The sequence below is a fragment of the Erithacus rubecula genome, assembly GCF_903797595.1.
Source record: "Erithacus rubecula genome assembly, chromosome: 2".
Lineage (NCBI taxonomy): Eukaryota > Metazoa > Chordata > Aves > Passeriformes > Muscicapidae > Erithacus > Erithacus rubecula.
In genome coordinates, this window is record NC_136685.1 from 6,884,482 (window position 1) to 6,898,109 (window position 13,628).

At 36.8% G+C, this 13,628-nt stretch overlaps 1 protein-coding gene across 5 annotated transcripts in view; it reads left to right on the forward strand.

Annotated features, from left to right (window-relative positions):
• ATAD2B (ATPase family AAA domain containing 2B) overlaps positions 1-13,628 on the forward strand; it is a 70,856-nt gene that overhangs the window by 12,826 nt on the left and 44,402 nt on the right. For all 5 annotated transcript variants that reach the window (XM_079298035.1, XM_079298036.1, XM_079298038.1 and 2 more), the window contains exons 2-10: positions 2,545-2,699; positions 4,151-4,197; positions 5,187-5,340; positions 7,413-7,515; positions 8,043-8,151; positions 9,279-9,395; positions 10,426-10,501; positions 12,260-12,358; positions 13,317-13,428. In XM_079298035.1, the coding sequence (XP_079154161.1) occupies positions 2,545-2,699; positions 4,151-4,197; positions 5,187-5,340; positions 7,413-7,515; positions 8,043-8,151; positions 9,279-9,395; positions 10,426-10,501; positions 12,260-12,358; positions 13,317-13,428 (972 nt within the window). The remainder of the gene's footprint in view (positions 1-2,544; positions 2,700-4,150; positions 4,198-5,186; positions 5,341-7,412; positions 7,516-8,042; positions 8,152-9,278; positions 9,396-10,425; positions 10,502-12,259; positions 12,359-13,316; positions 13,429-13,628) is intronic.

A 13,628-nucleotide genomic window follows, 5' to 3' on the forward strand; every position in this document is an offset into this window, starting at 1 on the left:
TGAGACCTGGGACCAGAGGCAAGGCACTGGAGGAGATGCAGAGAAAGGTGATGATAGGAAACTCAGAGGAGTTTGGCTTTTTGCATGGAAAGGGGTGGAGATGGAACACGGGAACTTGTGCATTACTAATTTCACTGCTGGCAAGTAGCTTTAATGTTACCCCTTGTAAAGCTTTATTACATGCTGCTTCATCTCTCCTGGTTTCATTTTCTCTGTCTTGCTTAGCCGGTTTTAAACTGGTTCTGTGGCTTCCCTTGAAACTCTGCTTGTGTCCCTCACAGGGGAGCTTGTGTAGTTTTGGAAAGTAGTTACTAAAACTGACCTAAGCAGAGTTGTATATCTCTAAGTCCACATGTAAACTGATGGCTGAATAATGCAAAAAGTATATGCACAAATACTTAGTGTTCAGAAGTGAATATGCAGGCTGTAAAAATTTTGTAAAATGTTGATATTTTGTAGTTTCAGTGTTAGGGGAAACAGCCAGGTGCTACCCATGTATTTTATAGTGTTACACAGTGTGCAGGTGTTTTGTATTTAGGAATGGTGGTAGTTATTATCTTTTGTACTTGTCTGATCCATCAGTGAAATGATTAAGATCACTGCTAAGGTAGGAAGTTCATCTAACAGAAGGAAAGTGAGCTTTTGAATCTTTAGTGAGCTGGTCTGGTTTATGGGTAGGTCAGAGAAACTTTGGAAGATCCCAGGAGGTTGGAGTGGTGCTGTGTAGTCAGGCAAGGGAAAGCATGGGCTCTTCTTGTGTCACAGTGGTGCTGAGCTGTCTTCTCAAACTGCACCCATACATTTGGATTTTACTTTCTGAATACTGTGCTGTGATGTTTTGTCTTCCTCTCTTAAAAACAAGCCTTTTCTTTTTTTAAATTTTCATGAGTACGTGGCACGTGATGTTGAAGTATCTGGAGTACAAATCAGATTGTTGATAATAAGCCTGATGAACAAATGGGACTTCTGTGGTCACCTCCTTGTGTTTAGATAAAATTATCTCTTTGTCATAGTTCAAGTTATTCCTGATAATTCCTCAACCTTAATATTTGAAAATTGCTTCTCTACTATTGCAATAAAGGATATTTAGTTTTTAAATCATAGAATCATAGAATGGTTTGGGTTGGAAGGAACCTTTAAGATCATCTACTTTGAAAACCCTTGTCATGGGCAGGGACACCTTCCACTATCCCAGGTTGCTCAAAACCCCATCCAAGCTGACCTTGAACACTTTGAGAATTGGGCAACCTGTCCCAGTGTCTCACCATCCTCACAGGGAAGAATTTATTCCTAACATCTAACCTAAACTTGCCATCTGTTGATTTAGAACCATTCCCCCTTGTCCTGTCAATACACACCCTTGTTAAAAAGTCCCTTTCCAGCTCTCTTAAAGCCTCTTCAGTTAATGGTTCTTAAGATCTCCCTGGAGCCTTCTCCAAGCTGAGCAACCCCAATTCTCTCAGGCTGTCTCCACAGCAGAGCTGCTCCAGTCCTTGGATTATTTTCCTGACCTTCTCTAGACTTGCTTGCTCTAACAGGCCCATGCCCTTCACATGTTGTGGACCCCAGGGCTGGACACAAGACTCCAGGTGGGATCTCAGGACTGGGGACATGGGGAGAATCCCCACATTGTGAGGACCTTCTTGTCAGGCAGCACCCCCAGGTCTTTCTTCCATGGGCTGCTTTCCATCCATTTCCCCCCCAGCCTGTACTTGTGCTTGAGATTAGCCCAACCCAGTTGAAGGATCTTGCACTTGCACTTGTTGACTTCATGGGGTTTGCCCAGGATCACACTGGTTGGCATCAAGACTGTTTTGATGAGCTAAAATTTGTAGTTAATAGAATCGTGGTTTTATGTTTTGTTGTGGTAGTTCACCTAAATAGAAGCAGATCCTCTGAAGTTTGCTGTCTGTCCATTTCTTGTGTACAACTTGTACTTGTGTACAAGTAATGCCTTGCTACTATTGTTTCTGTCTCTTTACCTTTGATAAGTGCTATGGGAAAAATGCACTCTTTGGTACTCTTTAGGTGCTTCTTTAAAGGTATTAAGAGTAATGTGTTTAGTGTGCATAATGCTGTCAGTGAACACGTTGGACATCTCCTGGCTGTGTGCTGCATAGCTTGATGGGTAGAACAAGGTACTGGAAAACTCGTACAGGAAAGGTGTTTAAGCATTTTAAAGACAAAGACAACATCTGTGGAATAAGTAATTTCTGTGTTTTTCAGTATCTTAATTTTCTGTAGTCCTTTTCTCTCTTTATGGCGTTACTAGCTCTTTTGCAAGTAAGGTGAGAATAGCACTGTCATGTATGATATATAAAAAATACAATGGATTGTAGAACCAATACTTGTTCAGAAATGCAGGAGAACTATTATAGAAGTTTAATATTTGAAATTAAATATTTCATAGCTTCTGGTAATGTTTTCAGAATAAACACTTTTAATATTTCACACAGATTGGTCACTAAAAGTTTACCCTTTTTCTGTAAGGATATCTGCAAATGAGCCAATTAAGTACAATCAGATGCTTCTTTTTCTCTTCAGAAAGATGAAGGCAGTGATGCTAGTTTGAGTGATAGCCACATATCTCCTCCTGCCAAACGTACCTCAAAACATGCTGATCCTGTGGGCAAAGACAAATCAAAATCACGCAGTACTGGGCAGCGAGAGGAATGGAGCATCTCAACTGGACAGTCCAGGTAATTGGTGCCAAGAGAAGAAGGAACTCATACCAATTTTTTCTGTGTTGTTATCCCACTTAATGCTATTTCTGCAGTCAGCTGCAGCTCAGGAGTGTTCTTTTGAAGCAAGTTATTTTCACACAGTTTTCTTCAGTTTAAGATTCCAGGAAAGTGGAATGCATCAGTTGTCTCATCTCTGTTTCCTTTCTGTGCATATTTGTGCAAAAAATATAAAGTAATTTTATTTGAGATGCAGTCTGAGTTTTAGATTCTTGATTTACCCAAATTTAGTAATGTAATTGGTATTTTTATATAATCAATCTATAAGAAGGAATGACATTTTAATTAGGAAATCAGTGTTACCATCTTTAGGAAATGGGTAATGGTCAAGTTTATTTGTATTGCTGTTCAGCCTAGTTAAATTTTAATGAATATAGTCTCAGTCCTGCCACACTTTTATAACTTGAAGCAGAAGTAATTAATTTTATTTTATAACTGATTTCATAGTGTTTTACAAAGCATCCTTGTGCTCATAAAAGTCCTCACATGATTGGAAGTAACTGTAGACAGTGTACACAGTATGTTCCTGATCTATGAACTTTCAGTTAATACTGATTTTTTTTGTAGATATGTATTTCATATTTATGTGCATGTCAAAATTGTTCTTGCAAGGATTTGTATGTAAGAGTGACTCTAAATCACTTCTGGACTGTCAACTTCTAGGATGAAGTTTGCTTAAAAGCTTTGTAAATCTCAAAATAGACCTCTTATGTTTATTTTTCTCTTTTAAAACAGAATTAATTAAATCGAACATATTAATGTGCAATGGTCATTGGGAATGTATCGAAACTAGTGCACCTTCTGTTTCTTTTGTTTGTAAGAGTAGACTTGTACTAGACCTCCTAGAAATGTCAATATACAAGAAGAAATATTTAATGTAGCTGGGAGAATTTAGATCACTGTGTCAAATGAAATTCGGACAAGGTACTGAAAATTGTATTGTTGCTCATTTAGAATCCACTGCAACATGTCTTTGCATCTGAAGTTTTAAGTTGTTTCAGCAAAAATCCAAACCATGGTGCTTAACAGTGATCTTGAGTAACTAAGACTTTTTCCAAAAGTTCTGTTTCTTCTCCTGGTTTATCCATTGTTGCAATGATGGTTGCCTTTGGAGAGCTATACCAAGGTTCTGTTTGGAAATTTAGGGAGAGAGTTAACAGGACAAGGTCATGAAGAAAGATTAGGGAGATTAATCAGAGGTGCAGTTGGGGGGACTCATATAATTGGTACTGAGCAGTTTTGTCCTTACTAAAGTGTTGGGCATGGAGCAAACCCTTCCAAGGCTATGTCTCATAAAGGTTTTGAAATCAGTGTCACGGAGCATTTCACAGTCATAGTTCTATTTTCCCTGTGTGCCTTCTCTTGGCTAAGGAGTGTTAATGTTATTTGTCTGTCTAATTGTCTCCTAGGTTAACTTCTCAGCCTGGTGCTACACTACCAAATGGACGTAGCTTATGTAAGTGATTTATAGCAAAACTTTATGTATCAGCTTTTACATTAAACAGTTTTATGTCAATGATTTTCAGAGGCATATGTTTTTGATAACCTTACTGATTCCTTTGACTGTTTTGACCAGAAAAGTTACTGCTCAGTTTTCTCCTGTTGCTGTCTTGGATATTCTCTGTGGATATGGGGAACATTTTTAGATGAAAATCCATTTCTCTTCTCAATTCAGACCTCTTGGCCATGTTTTCCTTAATTCCCAAATTACTGTTATGAACTAATTTTGCCCTTCTTCTCTCAGTTGGTCTCTTTAATTTACTTGGTCTCTTTGCTCATCTGAAATTTGGCCTTCTGTGGTTCTTAACATTACTTAACTCTATTGCTTTAGAGAGACCTGCCTTGTCTGCAGCTCCTGCTACCTTGGACAGTCTTCCTAAAAGCTTGTACTTTACAAACTTGCCATTTCATTGCTTATCTCAGCTAAACACACTTTGTCTTTTGTGTCCCTTTTTCATCAGTTCTGTCTTAATTTTATGTTGACTCTATGTAAATGTTCTTTCATTAAGCATATTTGGTAATTTATTATTTATTTTGGTGCCTAAGGAACAATTAGCAATGGGATCTCTTTGTTTGGCACTGTACAAAGTAGCTGGTATAGATTTGCTTGTGAAGTCAGTATGTTGTATCTGACCTTTTGATACTGTATTTGAAAGACTAAGAATTGATACTGTGGGCAAGTGTTCATATTAGTATTGATATTAATTTAAAAATATTGAATGCATAATTGAATGCCAAATTTTCATCATAAAATAAGATTATCATCTAAGGAAGAAAGCTTGAATATGAGAAATAACTTCGATAGGAATTAAATACAGTTTTTTTAGTTCATACTGTGCTTAATAACTTTTGGTTTATTGTCCTTGCTAAGTATTCTCTTAATAATTTTTGTTTGTGAAAATGTTGTTTCCTGCATTTTGAAGTAGTAATACAAATTTCTCTTAGCTCTCAAAAGCCACCCCCTTCGAGGGGAAAAAAAGGGAGATGGGGACCATGCTTGCATAAACGGAGATATAGAAGTCAGAAAAAGTTGTCGGTCCAGGAAAAACAGATTTGAAACTTTGAATCAGAGTTTATTGTTTGATCAGCTAGTAAACAGGTATGTGGGGATACTACAGTTGTATTCACAAAGCATCTTAATGATTTTTTAAAATTAGAAACCCCTGTCTTCCAATGCCTTGTCTGTGTTTTACTGTGGGGATGCACTGAGACAAGCTAGACTGTGGTTTGAGTTACTGCTGGGTCTGTGCTGTGACTGCCATGGTATCCATGCTCTAAATGCAGAGCAGCTTCCCAGGCTTTCATTGAGGAGTAAGTTACTCTGTGTTTACACCTGGATAAAGCTTTATGTTGGCAGTTACTGCGGAGTGCCTGATGTGCTGTAAATCCACACCCTAGTTTGTTTCTTGGTAACCTGTTTATGTAGTGATACCTTAAATGTCATGTAAATTGGTGACTAGCAGCAGTGCTTGGAAGTATTTGAGATTTTGCTTGTATGATTTTGATCATAAAATATCAAAAGTTTGTAGCTTCCTTTTGTTTTTGTTTTTTACCATTTGTTAATAATTCACATAGGGTGGGTGTCACTTTCTGACATTTACTTTGCAGACAAAGTAGGTCAGACAGGGAGGCACGGTCTGGTCTGAGCATAGGAATGGGAGCCAGAAATGCTTTTTTTGAAATATTATTTCTCTAGCCCTGGGCAGGTCACTTAATATGTGCTGATCTTCCCACCTGTAAAACAGGTTTTAGCAGTCACCTCTGAGAGAGACTGCTTTCTCCAGGAAAATGATTGAAACATAAACATGTAATTGTCAAGTATGATCTTTATTTTTAAATGTATTCTGTTGAATCTTTTATTAATTTAATTTTATTTTTTGACTTACTCAGTAACTACTTGGTATGAGTTTTCAAACTTATATTGGGTTACATTTATTTTTCTAGTTGCAGTTGAATCTTCCTTTCCTTATCAAGAGTAGGAAAAAGTCTACCATGAAGGCTGTAATGTGATAAGATCATGGTTCTGAAGTCTGTATATGGGTTTATACTTGTAATAGTGTATCCCATAATCATTGGAGGTTTTTAAGAACAGGTTAGACAGAATCTGTCAGGAATGGTTTAGGCATTCTGTAGTGTGCTCTCTCCTGGCTGAGCACGTAGACTTTTCCAGGTCCCTTCAAACTGTACTTTCTCTTGTAGCAAACTGCAGCATGATTTTACTTGAAATGATTCTGTCACACATCACAGATATTTTGGAAGAATTGTTTAAATTGGAGAGGAGCTGTCATAATGAAAGGGTGACTTTACTGACTTATATCATCAGAACTTCCACTGTCTTCTTTCTAGGCGGTCTTTCACCCTTTAGATTTACTTTTAAACTGTTTGAAAAGAAGGAAACGAAGTTTCTATCTTACAAATATTATGCAAATATAGTAGAATTCGGGTTGAAAGCTACTCTAATCACCATGGAGAGCAGTAACATGGTCTTCAGGACAGGTGGCCAAATAATTGACTTGGCCTGGCTAATACTGTGTTGTTCTCTTCTTTAGCAGTGAAGCATCTTGGCCAGGGTTATCATTTACATACCACTGTTGTTTTGACAGCTGTTTACAAATACTCCAGATAATGAAAATGCTGGCCAAATAGTAGATGAGAAATGGTAGTGAGGTCAAACACTGAGTGATGAGATTCTAGATGTTCCTGATTTAACAAAAAATAAATCCTTTATATTCTAGTGTGTTTTTGAGGCCAGGGTAAGAAACTATAAAGCTTATGGGGTGGAAGCATTAATTACATTCTCATTATTATAATTATAGAGGTGTAAAGCTTTACTTTCTTATTTTGCAAATTTAATCTTACCTGACACCTAATCTAATGTCTCAGCAGTTGCAAATTTATATACTACAATTTATACTGAGCCAAATTTTTAAAAAGTTTGTTAAAATACTACTGTCTAATTTGAACCCCAAACTTTAATGGCATCTTTCAGTTTTGCTGTGGTTGGGTTTGTAGTTAATTGATAGACAACTTAAGACGTTGCATGTGATGTTCAGAGTTCTAGATATATAATAATGTTATTATTTTAAATAATATATAAATTATAATATATATAATAATGTTATTATTTTAAAACTGATTTTGTGTGTGTGTTAACTGTTGCATATATTTTAGTACTGCTGAAGCTGTCCTGCAGGAAATGGATAATATTAACATCAGGAGGAACAGGCGATCTGGGGAAGTGGAGCGGCTACGGATGTGGACAGATACAGAATTTGTAAGTGCAGAGTTCTGAGATTTTGGATAAAAGTCATATCAAGGCAGGGTGTGTTTGGTTTTGCAAACACTGCACATTTGTCTGTAGCTCAGTCTGAAGGTTTATGATTTTCTTGAATGGATAACATTGAAAAACATGATAAACTAAACTTGGATAAACTAAAATTCAGAACTACATTGTTTTCTTTATTGATAAATTCGCTGTTGTGCTCTCATGATGTGCTGTGGTAGTTCTTTGGTTTGAAGCATACTCTGGTAGCCTGGAAACAGCACCAGGGACTGTCATCTTGATATTGGTGTTGAAAACTTGATATTGATGTTACTCTGTATTAGATGGACTAGGTACTGTCTGAGAGATTTACTTTAGTATCTATGAAATGAGACTGCTTTTGTAGTCTACCGATGGAGAGCTCTGCTGGAAAAACACTTGAGGGCTAGAGATTGTGTGAAGCATTACTTACTGCACTGGGACTAATACTGAGTGGCATGGGACAGAACTGATGGGAGTGCATGTGAATTTTATTCCAGGAAAACATGGATATGTATTCTCGAGTGAAAAGAAGAAGGAAATCACTGAGGAGAAATAGCTATGGGATTCAGAACCACCATGAAGTGTCCACAGAAGGGGAAGAAGAAGGTATGGATTATAAAAAAAACTGTTGGGGCTTGTCTGAAATACTTAAAAAACAAAGTTCTCCTTCCCATAGGATGGCAATATATTGTGCTACAGAAAGCAGAACAAAGCCTGGTTTCTAAATTGTTTGTGTAGTACATTTCCTTCCTTGTGTTTTTCATAACACTAATAATTGGAACTTTCCTTACATTCCCTGTAACAATCCTCTGGTAGAAGTCAGAATTTGATGAATGTAGTCTGCTGTGTTCTAATTGACTTGATGTTTCTCATGTGCTGAGTGGCAATTACCAGAAAGAATTTGTAATAGTTAGTCCCACATCCTTCCTTTGGGGGGAGGTATTAATTAAAGTCTGCTTTCTGTCCATTGACATTTTAGAAGGTTTGTAGGTGCACAGTTGTGTTTGAAATTCTACTTTCTTTAAAAGTTTGAATGAAACTGGTCAGTGGGTTCAAAAATTACCAGGAAAGAAGGGATCATGCCTAACTTTGATGACCTGATCAGCATCATGTTTGGTCTCCTTAAAAAATCAAATTTCAGGCATTCATACAGATTTCAGCATACTGTATTTCAGTTTTTAACTAAAACTGCTGTGGGAGGTATGATTTGTCCCAGTGAATTAAGAATGCAATCCTAGTTCTGAGATCCATGGATGGAAATTCTGATCCTGTTAACAGGTGGGCCTATGTTATGCCTCTATACACAAAGTATATAAATTGATTTCTGTGCTCTTTGCTTTATGTGAAAATAATACTCTGAATCATAAAGTTGTACTTATTTTCATGTTGGGTCAGATATTTGATTTATTGAGGCCCCTATTGGAAAGGAGAAGAAAGGCAATATCCTTAATTTGCAAGATAATTATTGAAAGAAAAATACAGTGGATAGAAGTGATACTTGAAGTATTTTACAACTAAAGCTGCTTTGAATGCAATTCTTTTGCCTTTCCATTATCTTGTGTAAAAAAACTACAAGGATTTTTTGTGATTTTTTTTTGTAGTCTTCAAATTTCCACTGATTTACCAATTAGTGTTAATTAATAAATGGGCAGTAATTCTCAGTGACCATTAAAATGGTAATTTTTAAAGACATGAAATGTAAGTGTTCTGAAAATATTTTTACCCCCCAACAGAGTCTCAGGAAGAAGATGGAGATATAGAAGTAGAAGAAGCTGAGGGGGAAGAAAATGATCGGCCATATAATCTCAGACAGAGAAAAACTGTTGAGAGATACCAGGCTCCTCCAATAGGTGAGGAAGCAGACAGTGCTTGACCTGCAGGAATACCATGGATGTGGGGAAGGAGTTGGATGGTTACTTATCACCTGTGACAGAGTAACAGGGGTGGAGCACTGTGTGATTTCCATCCTGACCTGTCGTGGTTCACCAATTGCATGGGACTGCTGAGACAGTCTGTCAGCTTGTTGTGGTTGGTGGCACTGCTGCCTCACTGAACTCTGCAGGTACTGCCCTGTACTGGGCTCAGGGGTGGGGGTGAAGGGGGTTTAGGTTAAGAAATACTTGGCAGAAAGCAATCTAATAAATTAGGTGATTACATAGAAAAAATGCTGTTATGCCTTACCATTCTCTTCTTGAATGGTAAGCCTAATTCATGAGTGTGGATAAATTGCATAGCAACACTTATCACAAATGAGAAACCTAAAATATTTCAGTTGGAAGGAGTCTACAGTGATCATACAGTCCAACTGCCTGGCCACTTGAGAGACATGTTATTCAGGTCATTGCCCAAATACCTCTTATGACAGACTTGGGGCATCACCCATTCCTTTAGGAAGCCTGTTGCAGTGTTGGACCACCCTCTCAGTAAAGAAATGTTTCTTTCTATCAAGTTTGGATTTTCTCTGATGCAGCTTTGAACCATTTCCACATGTCAGAGGATCATAGAATATGATTTCTCTGATAGAGAACTGCTGTGGTTTATTTGTTCAGAGAAATTTCAAGACATCCCATATTATTGGCTATGAAGAGGTTTCTGTGTGGAGTTTAATGTCCTGCAAATAAACTCAAAGTGCTAGTGCCCTGGGTGAGTTCCATTCTGCCATGGCAGACACAGCTGTGATAATTTGAGCAGGGTGAGGAGGAAATTCCCTGCCTGCATCATGCCAAGTATAGAGATAGTGACAAAGCTCCCTGCTCAATTCTTCCCTTAATTTAAGCTTTTGGAGAAACCAGTGATAATCTTATTGATGAAAATGAATAATCCAACACTTCCTTGCTGCATTTAGATTAGTTTATTATTCTTTTGTAATTCATGTTACAGTGCCAGCTCATCAAAAAAAGAGAGAAAATACACTGTTTGATATTCACAGATCTCCTGCAAGAAGAAGCCATATCAGGTACATGCCAGTTTTTCAGTGTTTGCTTTCTTTAGTACATTCCAGTAGCTTTTGATTTTCAAATATTCTTGAGTGAGTTTCACAGTTCATTCAGACATGTTAGTGGATCTTGAATTGTATTCTAGGTTCAGATCCTGATCAACGTCTAGACAGGAGTGTCATAGCACTGTCTGAACCCACTAGAATTTTTGTTTTAAACAGAATGGAAACAGGTGTGTTACAAGTACTGGAAGAATTCTGCATGGCACACTGTAGCTTTCTCTGTGAGGCCATATATTTAATATATAAATCCAATGCATTAGTTTTTCAAATATCCCTTTTCTGTTCTACAAAACTGAGCAAAGCAGGTTAATATTTTTTGTTTTCTTTCAGTTCAAATTTCACCCAAAAAGTATGAAAAATTTAATAAAATGTTTAGCAATCATAATATTTGACTCTTATGTCTTGTGTCAAAGAAGTCTGGAGTGTACCAAGTTGTCTTGGAAACTGTTGGTAGGCTTTATGTAACAAAACAGATGAGATTGCAGCTTAAAACATTTAAAAAAAAATAAACTTACTGAAAGCTTCAGAAAGACAAATCTGTCCATGAACAGAATCCAAGAGAACAAATACTCATCATAGCTGAAACTCTTGTCTTACTGTTCAATTTAATAGCATAGTGAAGATATATAAAGTAAATAAAATAATAGCCAAACCTTAGAATTCTGAAGTTTTGTTTGTTTGTTTGTTTTCCTTGAAGAGCATATGGCATTTTTTGGGTAATCTCTGGATTTGTACTTGGACTTGATATTCATATGTGAAGAATGTGAAAGTTACTCTCCCTTTAGTTTTAGCCTGCTCATTACTTGGCCCTAATTTTATCCCTTCTTGTCAGGACACTGTCATAAGAAGTCTTCCCAATTGCTTGATATTCTCTTTGATGTATTTTGAAATGTATCTCACTTTTGATCATTGAACAGTAAAATGGATAGTCAATGTTATCTGTTGGCAAAAACCAGTTAATTCAGTGCGTTATCATGTTCCTACAAATAATGCAGCTCTCTATATTCTCTTAAAATCCAAGACTTTTTATTAGTAACCAACTTCTTAATACAAAAAAGTGCTCAATTTTTCAAACTGGTATCAAACTGAGCACCTTTTTTCACAGAAGATTTAATGTACATTCTCTAATATTTCTGAAATACTCAGTTTTGTGAAATACTGTCATAACAAAATAATAAATGGTTAATTCAGGCATTGGATAGTAATTTTACTTGGATTCAGATCAGAAATGCAGGTGTTTTGAAAGCCTGTTCTACTATTCAGAGTTAATAACCTTGTAAAAAGAGATTATATACTTTGTGAAGCATGAAATTTTTTCAAAGAATATTTAAAGGAAAGCATCAAACTGAGTAAGGTGACTGGTATGTCTGTTATGTTAGAGGTGGCTGAAGTGGTTGGAAATTTTCTCAAGTACAATTGCAGTTTATTTACTGAATATTCAGATTACATTGGTGAGGTAGCACAGACTGGAGCACACATGTTACGGGTCTCTGCTGTTCTAGTAATGTTCATGTTGAAATCAGGATCACTGGGGTGGTAAGAGCTGTCGTTCTCCTCTCAGATTATTTGGTACTTGATGAAACTAGGATTGGCATGCATCTCAAACCTGAACAGTACTGCACTTGCCATTTCACTTTCATTTTTATAGAAGGACCAAAACATGCCATTCTGCTGCAAAAGAGACTGAATTTTCTGTTTGTTTTGCCTCTTCAATAGGAGAAAGAAACATGCCATTCACAGCAGTGATACAACCTCTTCAGATGAAGAACGTTTTGAAAGAAGAAAATCCAAAAGCATAGCCAGAGCAAGAAATAGGTATCAAAACATCCTTGGTCTTTAGAATGGATGAATTTTACTATTTATCAGAAAACTAGCAGAACTAGTCTGTAATGTTTTATGAGTTCTGCAGACTTTTGATTCTGCCTGTAATTACCTGCAGATGTGGTTTAGGAGAAGTGCTGGTTATATATTAATACAAGTTTTGGAGTCTTACGATTAGGTAATTAATAATAGTGATAAAAAGATGGAAATGCAAGAATAGCTGTTGGATTCAGCTGGGTTATAAAACACAACTCCTGTTGGTGGAACTTGGTCCTGGTTAATTGACTGGGTTGTAAAACACAACTCCTGTTGGTCCTGGTTAATTGACTTGTACTTCCAGCTCTTCCCTTGTCTTCTTGTATAAGAGTTCATGCATTCTACACACCCAGTGCACATTTTTTTGACCTTACATGTGTTTAGCAATAATCTAAAAGTGGAAGATCTGTAAGTAAATTTATTCACTGATGACTAGGTAGGAAAATTCCGCAGGAAAAAAATTTCCCTCATCTTTTTTCCATCTCTTCCTGTCTGCCACATCGTTCCCTTTTCCATCACAAGGAATTCAAGCGATGTACAATGACCAGAAGTGTGGTTCTGAGTGTAACCTGTGTCTTACTAGTACCTGTCTTCCTCCCTTTAATTATCTAGTTGGCCTGATGTAATATCTGTGTAGGGGCTTAAAGTAAGAAAATAATACTGCTTCTGTGTTTAATCAAAATAATCTCTCCAGCCTAGTTCTTCAGATTGAAATATGTATCTGGATGCATAAAACTAACTTTGTTAAGGAACTTCCCAATACATAACCATAATTACCACAAAAAACAAGATTAATTTTGTTTACCAGTCTGGGAAGGTTATCTCTTTATATAGTAAAAGACATTTAATCTCTTGTTTCTTCACCTCCAAGCAATGAAAGCAGAACAATATTTATTTGGTGTTTGTTGTTGAGCAGGTGCCTGCCTTTAAACTTCAGAGCAGAAGACTTGGCTAGTGGAATCCTTCGAGAGCGTGTGAAAGTTGGGGCGAGTTTGGCTGATGTTGACCCTATGATTGTTGATAAATCGGTAGGTTTTGTTAGAGCTTTTTATCTTCCTTGTTGAAGCAAATTCATAAAAGCTCACTGATTTTTCTTTTTTTTTTAAATTTTATTTTATTGTTGCCAAAGCTTTTGTCTATTTATTCCTTTGGACTACAAAGCATTTGCTCTGGGACTTAGGCTGGATCTCTGTAGATGTCCAGGCAGCCCTGGCACAATTAACTTGCA